The sequence below is a fragment of the Arachis hypogaea genome, chromosome 8 (genome assembly GCF_003086295.3).
Source record: "Arachis hypogaea cultivar Tifrunner chromosome 8, arahy.Tifrunner.gnm2.J5K5, whole genome shotgun sequence".
Classification (NCBI taxonomy): Eukaryota; Viridiplantae; Streptophyta; class Magnoliopsida; order Fabales; family Fabaceae; genus Arachis; species Arachis hypogaea.
In genome coordinates, this window is record NC_092043.1 from 12,138,846 (window position 1) to 12,162,542 (window position 23,697).

Consider the following 23,697-nt stretch of genomic DNA (forward strand, 5'->3'; position numbering starts at 1 on the left):
TTGTTACAAAAAAATTTAATTAAAAACTATATTTTTGGTGTCAAAAAAAGCATTTATATATTTTATGATTAATGATAAAATATTAAAAATAAATAAACTTTATTATGTCAAATAGTAAATATATTCTATATTATTATTATTTGAATCGATCAAATAATTATTTCTAATTTATATACATATATATATATATATATAAAATAAATATTGAAAAGTATTTTGGTTAAGAGAATTAAATAATAGAATATTTAAAAAAATGACAATTTTCTTCTTTTCAAGTTGTCTAAAGAATATTCTTTTTTTTTTATTTATAAAATATACCGTTTTTTGGTTTACAAAGATAAAAGTAACTTATCTTTAGTCCCTTTTGATCAAATTATTATTATTATTATTATTATTATTATTATTATTATTATTATTATTATTAAATTAGTGATAATTATCTGGTAAATTCAAACAACAACAAAAGAAGATGAAGAACATATATTTATTATTAATGCAATAAAATGTATTTATTTTAATATTTTATCATTAATTATAAAATAAATTTAATTTTGATGTATTGTTAGTGTAAAATGGTTTTATACGTGCATATAATTATATAACGTCACATCAATAAAAATAATTACCTTTCATATTGACCACATAAATATCATCCAAAAGAACGAATATTATTGAACGACAGTGTAAAGTGTACACTGTCAGTGCATCAAAATTAAACTCTTATAATTAAATATTTTTGTAACAAGTTAAAATATGTTATATCGTTATTATTTGAATTAACCAAATAGTTATCACTAATTTGTATACATAATTATAATGATAATTAAAAGATTTTTTGGGAAAAAATTAAATAGTAGGTTATTTTAATTTAAAAAGAAAAAATACAAATTTTATAAATAAAATAAAAATATTATTTAAATATCTCACAGAAAAAAATTATGTTTTCTCTAAATATTAATATAATTAAATGGATCTAATTTAATTTTAGATATCAATAAAGGGGTATGAAAATCATTTATATTATTGTTTGGACAAATGACTTGATTAAATTTAGTGCATTTCAATATGTCCTGAATGTCCCAAACCAAAAAAATGAGAAAACAGAGATGAGGAGACGATTACAAGATATACCCGTGCTTGATGCTCTTATCGACCCAGCTGTTTGGAACATTTAGGACATATTAAAATGCATTGAGTTTAATAAAGTCATTTGCCTTATTGTTTAGTCTTTGTAAAAGCTATCATAGAGACATAAACACACACACCATTACGTGATATGAAACTTCTAAAACTGAAGAGGTAAAAAAACTAAGGAGAAAGACAAGATCACATTCCACTGAAGAATACTTTGTCGGAGGCATGTAGACAAGTGATTTGGTCCAATACAACTTCCATTTGGTTTTGCATTGTGTGTATGTGGTGAATTTATGCATACAAATACATCCAATAATTTGATTTAAATGTTAGAATATGGTGTTGGTTTGTGGGGATGATACTTTAGTGGCTATGCACATGGGTTTGTTTTCTATGAAGGAGCCTAAATTTCAAACCCTACAGTCAGAAGATTATTGATATTGTGATCATCGTGTCACACATACAGCTAAGCCAATACCCTTTATCACGTGCATGATGCACGTGATCACTACAATGACACATACTCAGGTTGTGGTGTTTTTATTTGGGTCTTCATATTCATATTTGTTTGTTTTCTTTTTGTGAGGTTTGAATAAATGCTGAAAGATGAAACATTTAATGAAAAGATACATCATAAAGAAAAGGGTTTAAGTGTTTAACTAAAAGTGAGATCATCACCGGAAAGAGAAAGAGGATACAAATGTTAAAAAAGCTTTTCCTTAATTTAATGTTACTATTCACTATTTATTGTTAGATAAGACATTATTTTATGGGCCCTTCACAAAGCCACATCTTATCATCAAAGCTAAGTCAAATTCATATGATACAATCAATACTTTAATTCCACTTAATAATATCTTTAATCCCAATTCTAATCAATATTGTGGGACACTTTATGATTATAGATATAGGAGTGTGACACTAACACAACATACTTATTAAGGTTCGAGGTAGAAGAGAAAATTGAATTCTTGATTCATATGTCAAGAATGAAGGCAAGAGATTGAAAGTAAGAAAGTAAAAAAAAAAAATTGAATTCTATGGTGTCTATAATTTAATGTTTAATTTTTGTCTAACTTATTTTTTATGATAAATTTTAAATATTTAATAATTATTTATTTTTATACTTTTAAAATTAAATATTGATTTTTAAACTTTTTTAGTAAATTAAACAAATACTTTTAGACACTATAATCATCACTAAATTTTTTTTCTAAAAAATCATGAAAAATAAAATGTAATTTATTCATTTGTAATTGTACCAAGCACTACCATCAATTTATACAATGAAAATGAGAGAATAGTTATAACAGAATTCTAATAATTTTTCTCAAAATAGTAATTTTGGTATGACAACAATTCAAATTAACTTAACTATTTTTCTTTTTTGGTATTTTTTCTCAACTTTACCTTTAATAAACTCCTTCATTCTGAAGTGAGATATGACTTTTAATTAGGAATGACAAGGGTATTTATTCTGTCATTTTTGTCCATTAGGATAGATAATTACCTGTTTCAGTGCGGGATGAATTTTTAACAAGACGAAATCTTAGACAGAATCAGTTTAAGTAATACTCGCTTCAATATATATATAATTTAAATAAATATATAATTTTAATATATAATATATGTAGAATGAGATTTTAAATAGAATAAGTTTAAGTAATATCCGCTCCAGTATATATATAATTTAAATAAATATATAATTTTAATATATAATATATGTAAAATAAATAATAAAATGATTAATAATATTGTATCATATTTAAGATTTTATTTTAATTTATGTTGTGATGATTGTTATATAAATTTTAAAATTTAATTTTATTTATTAAATTTTAATAATTATAATAACAGAGGAAAATTAAGGTTTAACTTTTTAGTACCCGTGAATAAGAGTGAGGTACTATTATTTAGTATGATTATAAATTACATAATGCGTTATTATCTTATTATGTATATAATTCTTAATTTAATATTTTATTCATAATATTCTGAATAAATAATTGTCCACTTTATTTTTGTTAAAAAATATTATTTAAAAAAATTTCCTTTTCAAAAATGCTATTTTATGTTATTTTATTATATATAATTTAATTCTTATTAAAATTAAATTGAACTTTTCATAAAAATTCTCTTAAATTAGTATGGTCTTTTGTTTGAACCAACTTAATTGATTTTATCGAGTTGTCAACTCATTTGTCTATTTAAATAAATGTTAGAGATTCAAATTTTATTTTGTATATATAATAATCAATTAGTCAATAACAAACTTTTAAATATAATTTTAATTCACAACAAATTAATTATTAGTCTGTTGAATTATGAGAGATATAGTATGAACAACCAAAAATTAAAATGATCTAAATAACACTTACTTTATATCAAGTTCTATTATCCTTAATTTAAGAGGTTGAATGAAATATTCTAATATTAACGATCAAATGGAGTGTAGTTCAATAATCCTTTATAAGAGTGGCAACATGTACCCTAATTGAGGGTATCTAATTCGACCTCACCCAATCGGGTAGGGTTGTCAACCCAATTCGCAGCGGGTAGGGTAGGGAGCAGGCTACGGGTAGGGTAGGGAGCGGGTTAAGCCTCAACTCTATCCGATCAACTTGCACCCTATATATATATATATATATATATATATATATATATATATATATATATATATATATATATATATATCGGGTAGGGTAGGGAGCGGGTTAAGCCTCAACTCTATCCGATCAACTTGCACCCTATATATATATATATATATATATATATATATATATATATATATATATATATATATATATATATATATATATATATATATATATATATATATATGTATAAAAATATGTTTTAAGTGAATGTTGAACCAATGACTTCTCACTAAATGTAAAAGATCTTTAGCCACTAAAAAGAGATCATTAATTGATAATTTAATATTTTTTTTTACATAAAAACTAGTTCTATTTTAAATTATCATGAAGTTATATAATAATTTTGCATTTTTTTGTAACCCGTGGATAAGGTCGGATACCTGCGAGTTGAGAACGGGTAGAATTAGGGTTGGGATATTCTCAATTCACGGGTAGAATAGAATTGAGTTTATATAAAATCTCAAACCGCGAGTAGAGATAGAGTTAGACTTCAAATCCTACTCTACCTTACTCATTGTCATCCCTAATCTTTACTTTTACTAAAAATGCATAAGTACTGAAATTATATATATTTTAGCCATGCTTCATCTTCACTTTTTTTCATCATTCACAAATTTACCTGTGCATGTGGGTGTAGCACTTGCTTAAACCAATAGATATATATTAATTGATTTATTATAATAACACTATTTATCCACCAAAAATTCTTATATTAATATAAAAATACAATTGTCATTAATTAATTATGTATTTAAATTATTTTTAATAAACAAAACAAAAAGAATATATTAGTCGTTAAAAAAATATTGATTAAAATGCGAGTAATATTTAATTTGACATTTAAAATTTGAAATTGGATTTAATTTGACTTTTAAAATTTCAATAGACTCAAATTGGATCCAAAATTTATAATCGTAACTCATATTAATCCTTAAACTAATTTCTGTTAACAACATATTGACTTAGTACATTAATTTATTGTGATTTAAATTTCTCGTCCAAATTCTATGTTATCAAAATTTATTAGAACTTCAAGAATTTGATTGTTGTTATCATCTTCATGAAGATGTTAAAGAGCCAACCAAACTTCTAGAAGGTTTAGTAGACCTTAGTCACATAGAATTTGGGTGAGAACTGAGAAGTCTAAATGTGTGTTTGGATTACAGTTTGCAAACGAGAGTTTATATAAAATTGATTTTGCAAACTTAATTTTGATGAAAAGTAAGTTTGTGTTAACCTGATTTATGTTTGGCAATCTTTATATCAAAATGGATTATAGTAAAATAAATGTTGTTTGGATTATACTATTCAAAATTACTCTTAGATGAAAAATTACTATAAGAGACATCTAAGTTAAATAATTTTTTTAAAACATAAAGAACAGTAAATGATAAAAAAACATTCATATGAACTAAAAAATAATAATATACATGAAAAACAGAATACTACAAAAAATAATATAAAAAATATTTATCATATAAATAAAATAAATATAATAAAAAACAAAAATATGATAGAGAGTATTATACATTTTATAATGTTAAACAAAAAGAAAATGTTCAATAATTTTTTTTAGTACAATTAGTACTCTTTAATTTAGTATCATTTTGGACTATAAATTTTTATTATTTAGGACTCTTTTATTATTTATAATTAGTATATAATAAAAACGAAAATAAAGTACACTACAATAAACATGAAAAAAAACAAAAAAAATTCATACAAATATAGTATATAATAATTACAATCAACAACATATATCACACGAACAAAATAATTATAATAAAAAATAAATAAAATTTATATGAATAAAATCAAATAAAAAAATAAAAAATTTTATACACAACATAAATATAGTACAATAAAGGATAAAATATGGTCAAATGACATTTTTTATGGTATATTATGGATAAGCTGGGTTTTGATGCTAAATGGATTAACTGGACTAAGGAATTGGTAACGACTGTTTCTTACTCTGTCGTTGTGGAAGATCAACCTTTTGGCTATTTTAGGCCAAATAGGGGCATCCGACAGGGTGACCCCCTATCTCCATATCTCTTTCTTTTTTGTGTAGAAGGGCTTTCCTTCTTGCTACACAAGGCAGAGTAAAACAGATTAATTCAAGGAGTTCAAGTTAATCGGAGATGCCAAACAGTTAATCACCTTTTGTTTGCTGATGATTCAATCCTTTTTTGCAAGAGCGCACCTAATACAAGTCAAAGTATTCTAGAATTGCTAGAGATATATAAGGGTTTCAGTGAGCAAAAAGTCAATCTGAATAAGTCAGCTATCTTTTTCAGTCACAACACACCTCAGAACACAAGACTAGCAATTGCTCAGACACTAAATATTGAACATATCGGAGCACAAGACAAATACCTGGGACTGCCCTCTATAGTTCAAAAATCAAAGAAAGCAACCTCTGGAGCTATCAAGGATAAAGTTCAGAAGAGGATTATGGGTTAGAAAAGAAGTCTATTGTCATCAGGTGGTAGGCACACGCTATTAAGAGCAGTGGGGGAGGCGATTCCTATTTATACACTCTCTTGTTTCAAGATCCCAGACACGCTGTTGACTGAGATTCATAGCATGCTCTCGCAATTTTGGTGGGGTCAAAAAGGCGCAGAACGAAGAATGGTTTGGATTAAATGGGACACAATGACGAGACCAAAGAAAGATGGCGGGCTGGGGATCAAGGACCTAAGGGCGCAAAATTTGGCTTTATTGGGAAAACAATGTTGGCGTTTAATGAAATACCCTAATTCTACTCTATCAAGAATGCTCAAAGCTAAATATTTCAGATATACAGATTTCCTACATGCAGAGATAAGAAGCGTACCGTCGTGGGGCTGGAGAAGTGTTCTTGAAGGGTATAAGGTGATCGAGAAAGGCTTGTTATGAAAAATAGGCTCTGACACTAATGTTCGCATCTTCTATGAAAGTAAAATCACTTCTGTCTTCATGGATAAAAAATTTGCCAAACCAAAAATTGAATCTTTCAAAAAGATTAAACGTGCTTCTTCTCTTATAACGCTTTTGCCAAAAAGTTGAAAAATGAACATGTGCATATGCCTTAATGCAAACTTACAACGCCTCAAAACACTCTCTTTCTCCCCTCAAAGTGGGGGCTTACAAGTTACAACCTTGTTTCCAAAGATTCAATCTTTCTTGCTTCTTAAGCAGCCACAGATCTGCAGCTAAGGTACCCACCCACCCATTACACCCTTCCAATGCACCCCACATTAATTATTTCATTATTATTAATATTAATATAATATAAACCAAATACACATGAAATAAACTTGCATCTGGTAACTTAGACAAAGGTGTCACTGTGCCAGCTTTTAGTGGTATTAGTTGCTTCTGTTACCCACTCTGATGGTCGTAATCCCTCTTTTGCAATGTTTTGGTTTCCATTAGATGTTGCATTTTGCTGCAAGTGTCAATATCTACAGCTAGCAAATTAAATAAAAATTACAACTTTGCTATATTATTTTAGCTGCATCATTTTCCCCCCTAGCTTTGTGTAAGCATTTGGTTTTAGGATTCTCTTTTTTGCTCTTTGCTTTTGTCAGTCCTTGGGTTCTGAGTTTTTCTTTTTCAATTATTTTATTTTGTATTTTCTTGGGTTGTTGAGTGTTATAGGATGTAGAGTGGCATTGTCTGAGTCAGCATCTTTTCTGGGGTCCTCCTCTTTTTCCCCATCTTCTTCTTCTCAAATTCGAAATCTTTCTGGTCGATCCGCGGATTTTCCCGGTGAAAGTTTCAAGCTTTCAAGCTTTTGTCTCACTGCAAGGTACCAATGGCCATTGCATAAAGGAAAAAAGACTTTTATTTTTTTTAATTTTCATTTTATCTGATTCTGCTCCCACCCATTTTTATTTCTCTAATTTCTACCTCTTTTTTGTTCTGAAATGGAGAAGAAATGTTGGATTTAGTTGTTCCATTTGGCGAAGTTTGTTTAGCTAATCAGTGTTTCAGTGTAGCTGAAAGGTGTCTTAATCAGATTGAAAGATGGGCTTAGCTCATATACAATCTTTCCTTTTTTCCCTTTAATTTTAAAAGTTTCTGAATATTCAAATGTTTTATCTTGGAGATCTAGCATTTTTATTCTTTTATTCTGGGGACATGTTCATCTAGCTTGAAGTTTGGAATGTAGTATATGCAATTGTTGCCTCTGGCAGCTGAAAGTTTCAGAATTTACTTATATTTGAGAATTGAAGAAATAATATCAAAATTTCTTTCATATTTACATTGTTGGTTCTTTTCCATTATGGTTGCTTCGGAAAAAAAAAAGACTAATGCATTGCATACTTTGAACTTCTCTCCCTCTCTATTATTAGGTTCCAAAATGATGCATTGTTGTGATGGTTCTACCCTTCTTTTTCTGCATGTAGTGCTTGTTTTTCTGGGTCAATGAGTCATAAATTGTTTAGGTCTGTGATTTTGAATATCTGATTTGCTTGTAAAGTTTACTCATCGGAGTAAAATTGTTAAATGCCCACCGAAGAACTGGATATATATATATATATATATATATATATATATATATATATATATATATATATATATATATATATATATATATATATATATGAACATGATTTATTTGCTTCGGTTGTTTTCAGGTGATTACAGTTTCTGATATTGATTAGTAAACAGTTGACTGGGTCTTGGAACTGGGAATGAGAGTGGAATCATCATGTTGAGTGATGCATGTTAGGTGTTACTAATTCGCTGAAAAAATGTCGAGAATTACTAAGTGGAAGGTAGAGAAGACGAAAGTTAAGGTGGTTTTTCGGCTCCAATTCCATGCTACACATGTAAGTTTCTCATCTAAGCAAATTTCTCTCTTATACCTTTGGCTCTCAAGTTAAATTTTAGGGAAATAATTGGACTATTTCTTTTTTCTCTGCTCTTTCATTTTAACGTGAACAAAGTAGTGCATTGCAGAGTTGGTCTGAGTTGGCATTCAATTGTGTAGAGTTCATGGAATTCAATGAAAGTTCAGCTGCCATTATTAGTGAATGCTTGTCATGCCAGTATCATGAATTATAATTGGCACTCTCATAGGTCATAGTACTGATTTGCTGTTTAGTATTAAAGTTTTTGATGGGGTGTTGATCATTGTTTATTTTGTATTATAATACTTTCATCTCAGTCAAGTCTAATTCAAAAATTGAAACGTATTGTTATGATTTCTCAATTATATTTTCCACCTATTGTTTGTATGCAAGATTCCACAATCCGGGTGGGATAAATTGTATATCTCTTTCATCCCTGCCGAAACCGGGAAGGCTACATCAAAGACAACCAAAGCAAATGTGAGAAATGGAGCCTGCAAGTGGTCGGATCCAATCTATGAAACTACAAGACTCCTACAAGACATTAGAACAAAACAGTATGAGGAGAAGCTTTATAAGCTCGTTGTGGGGATGGTAAGATTCTTTTCCTGAATTTGTAAATTATATACGATCATGTCATGGAATTTATAGAAGTGTCAAGTTACAACATCATGCACAAACCTTTATTGTATCACTTACATCATATGTAAGCATTTTTTTTTATTGTATATGACTAGTCTGTGCTCTGCCAATTATCAAATGCACTTTTGAATTTTTTTAACTAGTAAGTTTCTCATTCAAGATAATTAGATTTTTAATGGATCTTAATGTTGCGAATAAAATCAAACTAACACGTTCGTCAGTTTAATGAATATATGACTTCATCAGTATTGGTATAATTTGAGTTCCATGTTTTTTCTTACAAAATATGTTTTCAGTTGTTGCTTGCTCTCTTTAGAAATACCTTAGTATTATATGTATTTTCCAACAGGAGGAATCTTGTGGTTGATAGTCCGGCTTGTGTTGTACTAACCTTGTTGTTGGCCTAATGACTTCAGGGATCTTCACGGTCTAGCATCCTTGGCGAGGCCAATATCAATCTTGCTGATTTTGTTGATGCCTTGAAGCCTACATCTCTCGCACTCCCTCTTAATGGCAGTGATCCTGGACCTACATTACATGTGAGGATCTTTATACTTAATATATCTAAGATATAACCATGGCTTTTTAGATTATCCACTTGCATGGTCATGTTGCAGTACAACCATGTAGTTTATGTATTTCTACATGGATATGGCATATCAACTCGTATATTTGTTGCCAGATCTTCAGTTGCTAGAGAAATTTATAGTATGCATTTAATGTTGTGTTTCTCTTCTTGTTTGAAGCCAGGTTACTGTGCAGCTGCTCACTTCCAAAACTGGTTTCAGGTATCATATGATGAGTTATGACATTTACGTATGTTAACCAAAAATAGTAGACTTATTTGATATTTGATGCTATTGTTTTCAGAGAATTTGAGCAGCAGAGGGAACTCACTGAGAGGGGTCTACGGGCAACCTCTGACCAAGGTTCTCATGAGGAATCTGCTGATGGCAAAGATTCGTCTCCGGATCAGAATGTCAACAATCATATGCATAAGGTTTGTGACCTCTGCTGAAAACTACACTTCATACATAGATTTTCTTTGGATTGCTTTTTGTTCTTGTATGTAGGATCTCTTGTCCTTCATTTCCTTGTATTATACTTTTTTCCATCGTCATAATTATTCTTCTGTTATCCTAAAGTAAAAAGGTTCATACATTTTTTTGGTCTTTCTTGTTAGTACATGCTATTCGTTGGTTGGAAGATTAACAAATTATTTTACTACTTGACAAGGGCCGAATGCATTTGATAAAAGCAGATCTAGATACAGAGTTTTCCTTATTAACATTTGACCTCTTAATTACAACCCATTAGCTGTTCTATTTTTTATCACGAAATATAAATTTTCTTAAAAATAATGAATATGTTTGCTGCTCAATATTAAGGTTTCACTGCTTGTTATTAATTTTTTTTTCTCTTTCTGTATTATCCCTTATTATTTCATAAAATCAGGTCAATTCAAGACTGAAACTGAAAAGAGAATCTAAAGATATTCCCCGAATTTCTTCTCTTGAAAGAGAATCAGGGGTTAATGAAGATTATGCAGATTTGGCTGCTGGATATGATGGTTCCTCTACTACTTCAGAAAGTGCATATACCGAGAAGCATGATGTATCCAGTACACATGAAATTGACAGCCTTAAAAGCATGGTATCTGGCGATTTAGTTGGACAAAGCTCGCAGCCGGAAAAAAGAGATGCACCTGATGGCCAGGTCCTGTCACAAGGTAGCCATTGGGTCCATGGTTGGAGTGCAGACTATTCAGCATCAGATAACTTGACGGCTCCTTCAGAAGATAACAGTAGTCTTAAAGGAAACTTAGGCGCGGTCGAGTCATCTATTCTTGATCTGAAGCTGACAGTGAGCTCTTTACAAAATCATGCTGATGAAATAGGTGTTGAAACACACAAATTCTCCAAGCAACTATCTGCTGAGATTTCCGCGGGAGAAGAGCTAGCAAAAGAGGTTGCTGTACTAAAATCGGAGTGTTCAAAGTTTAAAGATGAAATTGAGCAGCTCAAAAGTTCCAAGTTAAGCTTATTACATGGTCTCAGAGACCTGAGAGAAACGGGTCGGGATAAGTTCTTTCAGAAGTTGCCACTTAAATGTCTAAAGGGGCTTTTGCTCATGGAAGATAAGGTAAGAGCTATTCAGAAGGCGTCGATGGGATTTCCAGAAAGGGATTTTAGGTTGCTTAACTTGGAGTTAGAATCACTGCTTGAGATTTTGCGGGATCTCAAACAAGAATCTAGAGAGCCTATTTCGGAAGCTGATGTTGCGAATGAAAGGGAGAACAAGAAAATGGATTTACAAAAAGGTGAACAATATTTAACAGACATCGGGTCTGATGTGGGTTTGTTTCAACCTGAAGGCATGGCTCATTATCTTACCATACCTGGCATTATGTCTCATGAGGCTGAACCGGTGGATCCAACCATTGCTATGAAAGCAAAAATTTTTGAACTCCTAAGAGAGCTAGACGATTCCAAAACCGAAAGAGAAGGCCTCATTAGGAAAATGGAGCAGATGGAGTGCTATTATGAAGCTCTTGTTCAGGAACTTGAGCAGAGTCAAAGGCAGTTGATGGCCGAGTTGCAGAACCTCAGGAATGAACATTCTACTTGCATATACACAATTGCTGCTAGTAAGGATGAGATGGAGATAATGCACCGGAACATGAATGAACAGATAATGAACTTCTCTGAAGACAAGCGCATTTTGGAGTCTATCAGCAGTGAGTTTGAAAAAAGAGCTTTGTCTGCTGAAGCAGCACTCAAAAGAGCAAGGTTAAACTATTCTATAGCTGTTGGTCAATTACAAAAGGATCTTGAATTGCTTTCTTGCCAGGTTCTTTCTATGCATGAGACAAATGAGAATCTTATAAAGCAAACTCTTTCAGATTCTCCCCTTCCAGATACTGATGGTTTCCGAGAACCAGTGAAATATCTGAACAATTCTGAAGGCCATATCTCCAATCTCCCATCCCAAAATCACAGTTCTTCCTTAAGTAGACAACATTTCGGTGAAGACATTTTACTAAGCGATTTGAAAAGATCCCTTAAGGCACAAGAAGATCTATACAAACAAGTTGAAGAAGAAATCTGCCAGATGCATTTTGCAAATATATATTCGGATGTTTTTTCAAAGGCTCTCCAAGAAACACTGCTTGAAGCAAGTTGTGACATTCGAATTTTGAAAGAGGAAGTCCTTCAACTGTCTCAGCAGCTGCAAGTCTCAAATGAATCTAATGAGTTATTGGTGCTGAGGCTGCAGACTGCTATGAATGATATCCTCTCACTGAATGAGTACAAGGAGATTTGCACAGCCAAGAGCAATGATGTTGCTCACCAGAACCAAATTTTACAAGTAAATTTGAATGATCTTTCTCATGAAAACAGTCTTCTTACTCAGAAAATCAATGAGTTGGATGTTCTTCTGAAAGAGTCTAGGAGTTATGAAGGCAAATACATGGCATGTACTACAGAAAACTCAGAGATAAGAAGTATGTTGAAAAACGAGAGCCTGGAAAATGGTCATCTTCGTGAAGAAATATCAATTCTGCATGGAGAATTAGAAGCTGTCAGAAATAAATTTGATGAGATGGCTTCTTTGAAGGATAATCTTCAGAAGAATGTCAGCTTTTTGTCTAATAAGCTTCAGAAATTGCTGGCATCATATGATGATACATACAGTGAAATTTCTTTTCGAGGTACATCTGATTCGGAATGTAAAGAGTTAGAAGGTATTTTGTTGCGGTTGGAAGAGGTACAACAGAGAACACGTGACAGGATTCTGCTACTCATTGAAGAGAAACAAGTTTTAGTGGATGAAAAACACTCGGTTCAAGTATCTTTAAATTCCGCAAAATTGGATGTTCTAGTCATGAAACAGAAGTTTGAGCATGATTTGCACGAGATGCTAAGAAAGATAACTGAGTCTAGTGCCCGATTGCAGAAGCTTAAGATTGATTTCGAGGTGATTGTCAACAGGATCAATGCTGGTTTTGGATTTGAAGCAACCTTCTCTCAGCATCACAAAGAATTTCTGTCCAGTCTTGATCACTTAGAAGCTGAGGTACAGCAACTTAACTCCCGAAATCAGGACATTGCTCAAGAAATTTCAAAGCTCGATATCTTATCTGGTGACCTTGAAATGTGTAAGCTCAGCTTAGCAGCAGTCACAGAGGAAAAGGAAGCATTGGAGTTGTCTATACAAGACAAAACTGAAGTATCTGCAAAGATTTCGTCCGAGCTTGTTTTTTCAAAGGAAAGTTTGCATTCTCTGCAAAATGAGTTGCATAGTGAGAAACTGTTAAGAGAGAAATTGGAGAGAACAGTTTCAGATCTTACCACAGAATTGAAGGAGAAGCAATCTCAGCTGCAGGAACTTGCTCAAGAAATTTTAAAGCTTGATACGATATCTAGTGGCCTTGAATTGTGTAAGCTCAACTTAGAACATGTCACAGAGGAAAAGAAAGCTTTGGAGTTGTCTTTACAAGACAAAACAGAAGTATATGTGAAGATTTCATCCGAGCTTGATTTTTCAAAGGAAAGCTTACATTCTTTGCACAATGAGTTGTATACTGAGAAAATGTTGAGAGAAAAATTGGAGAAAGAAGTTGCAAATCTGACTGCAGAATTGAATGACAAGCAATGTCAGCTGCAGGATTCTGATATGACCAGACAAGAAATGATCCATCTTAAGCAACTGGTTGCAGACTTAGAATTTGAGAAATCAAGAATATCTGATCTTCTACAAGAATCCGAGGAACGTCTTGAACTTGCCTTAAAAGAATCTTCATCTTTTACTTCCCTAGCAACTCACTTTTCTGAACTGCATGAATTTTCGATAGCCACAGATGTCGTTGCTACTTTTACTAGAGCTCAATTGGCGGATCATGTTGTGGAGCTTAGTGAGAAACTACATTCCGCTAGTCAGCAACTTGACATGCTTCACAAGAAGAATCTTGATGTAGAATCTGAATTGAATAGCTGCCTTTGCAGAGAATTGACTTGCATTGAAGATAACAAAAGATTGCAGACAAGTCTTGACTCCCTCAAATCGGAGTTAGATGCCACTTCTGCTCAAAAGAGAGCATTAATTGATCAAAATGATGCAATGATATCCGAGCTGGAGGAGCACAAGAGTCGAACAGAGAATGTCAACAATACTTCTATCCACGAAAGCCAGCTTGTCCTTGAGGTTGAAAGGCTGGGGAACTTGCTGGAGTGTTCTAGCGGAGACGGTGAGGAACTCTTTTTGTTGAAGGAAGAAGCTGAACTCAAGTGTTTAGTCCTTCAGGCCAAATTACATGAACTGGAAACTGCTATGACTTCTTTGAAAGACGGAGAATTGGTAAGACTGGAAAACCAATGTAATGAGCTTTCCAAGAGGCTTTCCGAACAGGTTCTTAAGACGGAGGAGTTCAAAAATTTGTCCCTTCATTTGAAGGAGCTGAAGGACAAGGCTGAAGCCGAGTGTCATAATGCTCGTGAGAGAAGAGGAAATGAAGGACCACCTGTTGCTATGCAGGAGTCTTTGAGAATTGCATTTATCAAAGAACAATATGAAACCAAGTTGCAAGAACTGAAACAGCAACTCTCTTTGTCGAAAAAGCATAGTGAGGAAATGCTGTGGAAACTGCAAGATGCAATTGAAGAAACTGAGAGCAGGAAAAAGTCTGAAGCTTCTTGCATAAAACTTAATGAAGAACTGGGAACAAAGATCTTGGAATTGGAAGCTGAGCTACAGGCTGTAATTTCAGACAAACGAAATTTGTCAAATGCTTTTGACCTGGTAAAGGCTGAAAAGGAGTGCTCATTGATATCCCTCGAATGCTGTAAGCAGGAAAAGCAAGAACTTGAAGCTTCACTTCTGAAAAGCAATGAGGAGAGGTCCAAAATTGAAGTGGAGCTCACCTCAGCAAAGCAATTGCTTGAAAGTTTGAGATCTGATGTGAGAGAGAAATCTAATCACACAGCTAGCAGTCGAGAGCTAGAGAGTACAAATATGCAACCCGAGGTAATTGTCTTATTTAGTATTTTCGGTAAGCGAGTGTACATTGCCACTTCCATGTTGATAATGCCATTCCCATACCTGTTTTCTTTCCATTGTATGTTTACATGAATATGGTAAATTGGTAGTGGCAATATCCACTCCCATCTTTTTATTGTCACTTTTATAAAAGAAAAAATCACAGTAATAAACAGGGAACTATTTTTTATATGAGTACATATAAAAAGATTGTGGAATTATCTGTGCATGATTGCTAGAATAATAACGATGCTTACATGAAAGGCCTTCTCACCCTAATTTGTCTCTTCTTACACTTGGTGATTCTAGAAAGTTCTTTTGCCATGAATAGTTTTATCACATAAGCATCAACAAATAAGATTATAACTATTATAAAAACTATATATACCAAATAAACAACAATGCTTGGGAATTTGGTGCTTCAAAACCAAAACCTTGTTATCATGAATTGAGCATTCTGTTTTTTATTGGTGATATATAATAAAATAGATAAGAAATTTCTCTGTTAAGGATCTTTAATGGCTGTAGTAAAAGTCTTGTACCTTTTTTTTTGCAATGTATTCCTTCCTTCATCTATCTTGAGTATGATAGTGAGCCTCAACAATTTCTTTGCATTATCATTTGATAGGATCCTCTTGCAAATGGATGCGAAACTCTTGAAAGTGAAGACTACTCACAACAAAAAGAAGAAAAGCACGCGGATTTAATTAGAAGTTTGAAATCTAGCCTGGACAACTTGAATAAGGAGGTAACATTTTAGGCACCATTATTCGTAACTACTCTTTCTGCATTCATCTATACTTCTAAATATAGTAAATTTATTTTCTAGTATCATGCGAAAGGTAACATGGATAGCATTTCCATTTTCCTTGTATTCGAGTTGTGACTTTTATTGTTGTGTCTGGTGTAAATGTGATCTAAATTGTGTCTTCTTATTGCAGTTGGAAAAGATGAAAAAAGAGAATTCAACTCCTTCAGAAGATGGTTATAGCATTGAACTTACTTTTCCCAATCTGCAAAGAGAATTGGTGCAGCTACATGAAGTAACTAACTCTTGTTTGCGTTGATTGCCGTGAAACATGTCTTTTTCTTTGTTCAGATTCTTATGAATTTTATCCTTTGCTCAGGCTAATCAAGAATTGGGAAACATATTCCCTGTGTTCAAGGAAATATCTGTCACTGGCAATGCATTAGAAAGGGTTCTTGCTTTGGAGATTGAGCTTGCTGAAGCATTGCAGGCCAAGAAGAAATCAAGCATGCAATTTCAGAGGTACACCTTTCTTTTGGAGCAGTAATTAGATTTTGGTACATATAGATGCTAATTTTGGAAGCACATCACCTTAAATTTACCATTTTCTTTGTTCTCGGTTAAAATTTGATGACTGGTTAGAATCTAAATTCTGATATGCATCATCTTTTTTACTCTTTGAAATGAAGTAATGATCTTTTTCTTGTTTTAGCTATCAATTGCATTTTAAAACAAGTACTTTGCTGATTGAATCAAACAATCTCCCAAAGATGTTAACACTATGTTGTTTTGCACAATTAATTAATGTAAAAGAGTTTTATACTAACATCCAATTAAGAGTCACTTTTATCTACGTGGCAGTTCCTAATTTAATGGTGCAAACGAGTTTTACACTGACATTGCATAGAAATTAAATGCTACTTGTTTCTCATAATTGAATTTTTGGCATGCATGAACATGTAGTGGAACACTGTATTGAGACCAATTCAATCACATTGTTTTAAGACAATTTTCCTCCCTACATTTCAGTTCTTTCTTGAAACAACACAGTGATGAAGAAGCAGTGTTCAGAAGCTTCAGGGACATCAATGAGCTGATTAAGGACATGCTGGAACTGAAGGAAAGACATTCAGCTGTGGAAACAGAACTGAAAGAGATGCATGAACGTTACTCTCAACTAAGCCTTCAATTTGCAGAAGTTGAAGGAGAAAGACAAAAGCTCATGATGACACTCAAGAATACTAGATCTTCCAAGAAAGCTCCAAATTCACCTGATTCCTTGTAGCCAAAGTGAGACATCATCATCATCAATTTTTTTTCTCACCCTTGCACAGGTTAATAATCTATGCATATTCTTGGTCAAGATATTTGTGGCCCCACCATGAATGTTACTCATTACTCTTTCTGGTTCAAAATATCTGTTCATTTGGATAAAGTGTCTACATTGAAAAAATCAATGAATTGTTCAAATGCATTGGTTTTTCATTGATTACTTTGTACAAATTGACAGATGATTTTGAAATGGAAGAAGTACATAGGGTATGCTTATAAGGGGTTTCATTCATAGTTCATAAGCTATAGCAAGAGTTTTATATAGATATATATTTTTGCAAGGGTTGGTATGGTATCACATGATTATCAAAGCTGAGAAGCAGATAATAATTTGTGTAAATAAGAATAGTGCCTTGTCTTTTGCAACTAGAATCCTAGTATATATTGTAACATCTTTTACCCAAGCCTCCCAGTGGTGTAATTGTTTTTTTCTGTACAGGAACAATATCTTACAAGATTATTTCTATTTAGAAAAAGGGAATTATGAGAACTGTTTCGTCTCGTCTGTTCTGTTATTCCCCGGACATGTCATTCTCATTTATCAATCACTTTAATATAATAATAATAATAATAATAATAATAATAATAATAATAATAATAATCATCGTATTGAAGTGTTGAGTTTGAAATTTATAGAAAAAAATAAAATTTCACTAAAAAAACCAAATTTATATGTGTTTTAAATGTTTATGATACGAAGAATTTAAGTGTTATTTAGAAAATATTAGTTTATATTTTTAGAATGTTTTAATTTAATTTGATGTATTTTAATTTTGTTTATTTGATTACTAGATTGATCCTTATGTTTGTCAAAGTTTTCTATATTTTAACTTAATAAGAAGTTATAAATACCTTATAAACTAGGGTAGTCATAATTAAGAATGATTTAGTAGTTTGAAAACCCTTTTTTCGGTTTCGTAGACAATTCAGGTTGAAGAGTTCCTTCTTTGTTGCATCGGGGAATTGAGTAGAAGGTTGAGGGTCCCTTCAGTTCAATTCCCAAACTATGGCATTGACAAGTTAGGTTTCTTTCTTATTGCATCAAGAAATCGAATAGAAAGTAGAATGATTCTCTTTGTATTCAATTTTAATTTATCCTTTTTGCTTTTATTTCAATTACAATTTATCTTTTCTATTCAATTTCAATTCTTGTCTTGTTTATCCTTTTATTTCTATATCACAAGTTCAACATGATGTAAATGTTTGTATCTTGGATGTATTGTCTCAAGTAGGTCTCAAGTAGGAATATACTAGTAGTTTTGTCCAAAATGGTGTTGAACAAAAGTCTTTCGAGAACAAAGTTATAAGCATTTAATTTTTAAAAGACAAGTGTATATGTTTTATTTTTAAATTATTTTGACAAGAAATAAAAATATATTTTTATTTAAAAATTAATCGGAAAAATATTTAGGAAAGATAATAATTAGTCTTAAGATAGTGTTCGGTGACCTCAATTTTAGTGGAGTCAGATATAGTTCACAAAAGAAATATAAACGTTTTTGTTCAGTCAGGAGCTGGAAACATGAAAAATCGTGTATAAAACTAAACAGAAAAAATTGAAAGCATGCTAAAGATAAAATGTGTGGCTAGAATATATATAGCCAGGCCTCGGATATATATCAATCTGATCTTATCCTCTGTATTATGTAACGTTGTGGAAAATAATGAATTGCTTTGATAATATTCTGCACAATTTTTTTATTAGCAACTTGAACATCACTGTGGAAACTGTAGTTACTATGGATATGGAAGACTCGCTCATTCTCTTGGACACCAAGCTGATTTACTTTCCTCTACCATTTGACAGAGTGCATAACATTACAAGTTCGTCCAATTTAATGGTAGAAGAGAGTGAATCAACTCAACGTTCAAGAAAGTGTGGGCACAAATAACTAACTCCAAAAATATCAATAGGGTAAATAATTAATTATATACTGATGTAGCACTTCCCATTCTCTCATCTTACTGACACCTTAACAAAAAATACAGACAGAGGCAGTCGCATGAGGGCTGAGGCTAATTCCTGTATATGTAACTTCCGATTAATATATCTAATTCAATTCAAATTATATGTCAATAACTTGGCAACTGACAAGTTCAGCCTTCCCAAAATCCCTGCTTGCAACTACCTTCCAAACAACTGCATCTGATTCAGCAGCACTGTGTGATGATGATGATGATGATGATGAAGAAGTTGAAGATATTGAGGGAGAAGAACAATCCCGGTTGTTTCTCAGATCAGCCCTCAAAACAGCAACATCATGATTTGCATCTTTTGTAATCACATGAAGTTTCCCATGGAAGCCAGCAAGCAAATATGGTGACTCTGAATTTGCTGAATCATGTATTGGAACTTTTCCAATCACAACTTTCCAAGCATCTTCTCCTTGGTCATACACCTTGATCCTTCCACTATCTGGGGAATTTGAAGGATCAAATGCATATAACTCACCATCCACTACTACACTCAATTTTGAACCTGCTTGTCTTGCAGGCCAACCCTCACCCATCCCAGTTGGCATTTCAATCCATGAGTTTGTCTCGGGATCATAGATTTCTCCGCCGACGTCAACGAAAAATGGCCATGAATATAGGCTTTGTGGAACACACAATCTTCCCATGTATGAGGTTAATCCCGTGGCAATAGGCTTTAACATGTCGGCCCAAAATACTGTTGGCATGACTTGAGCTTTGGAGAATGGCATGCTAGGGACATCTGACCATGTATCAGTCGAAGGGTCGAAAACTTCGGCAGATTGAAGAGGAATTAGTCCGGCTTGGCCTTGGCTAACCCCTCCAACAACATAAAGCTTATTGTTTAAGATTCCGGTCTTGCAGTATGCTCTACCTGTGGACATAGGAGTCACCTTGCTCCATGTGTTTTGCATTGGATCAAATCGCCAGACGCTGCTTGTAGTTGAAGCTTTAGAGAATCCTCCTAGAACATAGAGACATCCATCAACAGCTCCTATAGCACAACCAAAAAAGGGCATTTCATCGAATGCATCCTTATGTCCAAGAAAGCCTCTGATAACTTTGGCTATTCTGTTACCTTCTACCATGTTCCACATCCAAAGCTTGGAAGAACTCTTTCTTGATTCTTGCTCTTCAGCAACTTTAGGCATAGTAGGTAGTCTCTGCCATATCTGAGAGTGAGGATCAACAGCATACCATTGCTGTTTATATTCCCCAACCTTGATCAACAGATATAGCCACTCTTCAGAGGTCCGGAGTTCTTTTCTTACTTCATATATTTCTGGACTCATGATAGTTGCTTTCCACTTCCTTGACACCAATCTTACATTGAAGTAAGATATTCTCGGAAGCCTAGCAAGAATCTGAAGTGATAACTCATCAGGAAGATTAGGAATCAATCTTGGACTCTCTTCATCAAATGTAGATAATGACATCTTCTGCCTCTTGCACGTCTCGTTCGAAGAGACTTCATTCAGCTTAGGTATAGCATTTGCAGCACTGAAAACCGAACCCATATCTGCATTGCAAGAGGAGAAAATTCTTGAAACTATCCATTGGAATTTAAAATGTGCCAGACAAGGCCATACAAGAAAGCAACAACCACAATTGTAAAAAAAAAAAAAAAAAAAAAAAAGAAAACAATACAACTTCAAACAGTCCTTCTAGATGCACAGACACGTTTTCAGGAAGGCAAAACAAATTTGGTTAAAAATCAAACAGAGAAGTCCAACACATTACACGACACCTGAACTATTATTCAAAAGGAATACACCAAAGACAATCAAGAATGAATTTATCCTTAGAATGGTTCTTTCTTTCTAAACATACAGTTAAATCCTACCTACCACTCAACAAAGAAAGATCTTCCCCTCAGTTTGCACCAGAAGCAGCTGACAGAAACAAGAAAAACAAGTACAGAACAATTCATGAGATCACAAGATGCATATCCTACACCAATCAGAGCTGAATTATATAAGCAAAAGAAACACCGAAATAAAATCTCAGAATCAGAATTTTCAGTTACATGAATGTACGCTGTTCCCTTCCTCTGATTCACCACTTGTCCAAAACAGAGACTCAGATGAACATCACCAATTCATGATCCACATACAGAAATCCAATATGATCGCAATCAAATCTACTAGTATGTATAATTAGAACGATCAAGTCAACAACCAATAATTAATTAATAAAAAAGAAAAAGAAAAAGAAGACCGATGAAGCAAGCAAGAAACTAAGACAAATAAATAAATATACTTACAGTGGCACAAAATAATACTTAAATTAGTACTCGAGATTCACAGATGAGATAATTTAAGAAAGAATATATAAAGGAGAAAAAGTGAAGAAGGTACCTGGCTGGTAATAGAAAAGGATGAGAGAGAGAGAGAGAGTATTAAAGGTTTGATGAAAACGTAAAACGGTGGGAAATTAATTGGCACCGCATTATTTAGTTAAATCACAGTGTTCAGAGTTGAGAAGAACAACGAAGTCGCGGTTTTTGCTTTCAACTTTCAAGTTGAAAATAAAAGGGGAAGGGGAAGGTGAAGGTCTTCTTCCTCTTCTACCTCGTCCACTGATCACACCTAAATTAATATACACGTGGCACCAATTCAGCTCAACCTTCCACGTATTCATACTTTTCTTCATTTTTTCTTTTTCGCTGAAATTTCCCTCTACTAGAAAACCAGAACCACACATATTAGTTATCCTGAACACTACGTCAATGTTTTTCATCAAATTTAAATTATAGATCTACATATCTTAATCCTTCATATTCCACTCACACCTTCATCCATGATCTACCTACCAGTGCTTTGTCTTCATCTGTCCACTCTCTCCTTTACGCTACACTGTGTTAAATTTAGTTTAATAATTATATTTTACGACATCTTGCCTTTTATTTATTTATGTATTATTTTCTCAATTATTCATGAAGATGTCCTTCTCACATGCACCATATGACTTGTCAATTATGTTTAGTAGAAATATTATGTACACACAAACTGAGTCACTAAATTAATTATCACATTCAAATATATATGTGTGGCTGGTTGGTGGTGGTCGATATACTTAACAGAGTTGTTTATTTAATATGTACAATTCGTTTTCTTGTTAATGAATGTTATTTTGTTCCTATTTTATGGACACTTTAATTGTTGTTACAATGTTACCAATTTCGCTGAGAAGATTTACTTAGCCCCTGAAATGAACAGGACAATATAATTAACCAAAAAAAAAAAAATGAGAGACAATGTATACATCACAATAATTTAAGTTGATTCAGATCAGAGAAAGAAAAGGGGAATTGAGGTAAGACGGAGATTCCTTCAATATCTGTAAATTGATAAATTTCGGGGAAATCCCTTCAGTTTCAGTTTGAGACTTCCATCTCCTCATTCATCGTTGGGAAAGATCTCTCTCAAGCTCACCATCATTACCATCAATTATTTGTAACGGATACTAATATTTTGAGTGTACAACTACCAAGAATATTACTCTTTATATTTCTAGCAAAATTTTGAGTTGTTTTTTTCTTCAAAAAATAGTAACATATTTGAGCTGTTGCAGCAGCGGTACATAGAGTTACATGAATGCTAAACGACCATGAAAATATCCCACAAGACTCTTCAGTCTTCAAAATAAACAAATTTTAGAAAAAGAATCACTACGACTACCCACGCTACAAGTAATTTTCTTAGCTCTTATCAGTACCCGGAGTATAATTTTACTACTCAGTCCTCACAAGTAGCTATTCTCAAAGTAGGAAGGGCCTCACATCACATGACGGAAGTAATGGGCCTAAGATGGGCCGGACCAGAACCAGGACGGCCCATAAAATCATTTGAATCTCCAACTCCAACACTGCATTCACTGAAATCCCAACATAGTCCCCTCTCCTTGTCCCACAAATTACTATTATACCCCTCTTCTTCAACCTCTATCTCAAAACCACCTTCTTCTTCCACCTCCTCTTCTTCTTCATTGTTAAACTCAAGATCTTCAAGTTCCATCGTTTCTTCTTCTTCCTCCTCGTTCATGGAATACCCACATTCTTCACAGTACTCACTTTCTTCTTCTTCTTCTTCTTCTTCTTCTTCTTCTGGAACCAGCTTCATTGTGACCTTTCCATTCACTCTGAGAGCTTCAACATACTCACGGCGCTTCACTCTCTCCGCCGTTATCACAAGCCTCCCGTAATCGCCGCATTCCCTCTTGAAATTCCAAGGCATTTTCCCCGTATGTGTTCTCATCAACGTTATCGGCGGTGGAAACTGTAACCCCCTCTTCTTCTTCATCTTTTCTTCTTCCATCTTCTCTTTGCCCT

The 23,697-nt window shown here is 32.9% G+C and overlaps 2 protein-coding genes across 21 annotated transcripts; one reads left to right on the top strand and one right to left on the bottom strand.

Annotated features, from left to right (window-relative positions):
* The first annotated feature begins 6,847 nt into the window (after window positions 1–6,847).
* On the top strand, window positions 6,848–17,883 carry LOC112706138 (uncharacterized). 10 transcript variants are annotated; one of them, XM_072200690.1, is made up of 12 exons: window positions 7,098–7,317; window positions 7,437–7,587; window positions 8,454–8,614; window positions 9,029–9,229; window positions 9,694–9,816; window positions 10,028–10,065; window positions 10,148–10,277; window positions 10,733–15,301; window positions 15,942–16,061; window positions 16,255–16,356; window positions 16,441–16,583; window positions 17,091–17,883. In XM_072200690.1, the coding sequence occupies exons 3-12, from the start codon at window positions 8,537–8,539 to the stop codon at window positions 17,344–17,346; spliced, it is 5,760 nt and encodes a 1,919-aa protein (XP_072056791.1). In that variant the 5' UTR covers window positions 7,098–7,317; window positions 7,437–7,587; window positions 8,454–8,536; the 3' UTR covers window positions 17,347–17,883. The 10 variants fall into 10 exon arrangements, with proteins under 10 accessions (XP_025613062.1, XP_072056794.1, XP_025613063.1 ...); XM_025757277.3 differs by lacking the exons at window positions 7,098–7,317; window positions 7,437–7,587 and adding an exon at window positions 6,848–6,993 and having other exon boundaries at window positions 8,420–8,614; XM_072200693.1 differs by lacking the exons at window positions 7,098–7,317; window positions 7,437–7,587 and adding an exon at window positions 6,888–6,993 and having other exon boundaries at window positions 8,420–8,614; window positions 10,024–10,065.
* A 1,179-nt stretch (window positions 17,884–19,062) lies between these two features.
* Window positions 19,063–22,204, bottom strand: LOC112706140 (F-box/kelch-repeat protein At1g22040). 11 transcript variants are annotated; one of them, XM_025757283.3, is made up of 4 exons: window positions 21,725–22,118; window positions 21,394–21,510; window positions 21,215–21,259; window positions 19,063–20,886 (listed from the first exon to the last, which is right to left on the bottom strand). In XM_025757283.3, the coding sequence occupies exon 4, from the start codon at window positions 20,882–20,884 to the stop codon at window positions 19,460–19,462; it is 1,425 nt and encodes a 474-aa protein (XP_025613068.1). In that variant the 5' UTR covers window positions 20,885–20,886; window positions 21,215–21,259; window positions 21,394–21,510; window positions 21,725–22,118; the 3' UTR covers window positions 19,063–19,459. The 11 variants fall into 11 exon arrangements, with proteins under 11 accessions (XP_025613068.1, XP_025613066.1, XP_072056795.1 ...); XM_025757281.3 differs by having other exon boundaries at window positions 21,394–21,507; window positions 21,725–22,107; XM_072200694.1 differs by having other exon boundaries at window positions 21,211–21,259; window positions 21,394–21,507; window positions 21,725–21,935.
* Between the last annotated feature and the right edge of the window lie 1,493 nt (window positions 22,205–23,697).

Coding starts and splice junctions, on each gene's coding strand:
- LOC112706140 (XM_025757284.3), bottom strand. CDS start 20,884: ATGGGTTCGGTTTTCAGTGCTGCAAATGCTATACCTAAGCTGAATGAA.
- LOC112706138 (XM_025757277.3), top strand. CDS start 8,537: ATGTCGAGAATTACTAAGTGGAAGGTAGAGAAGACGAAAGTTAAGGTG. Junction 15,302..15,941: donor GTACAAATATGCAACCCGAG/GTAATTGTCTTA, acceptor ATCATTTGATAG/GATCCTCTTGCAAATGGATG. Junction 16,357..16,440: donor AATTGGTGCAGCTACATGAA/GTAACTAACTCT, acceptor TCCTTTGCTCAG/GCTAATCAAGAATTGGGAAA.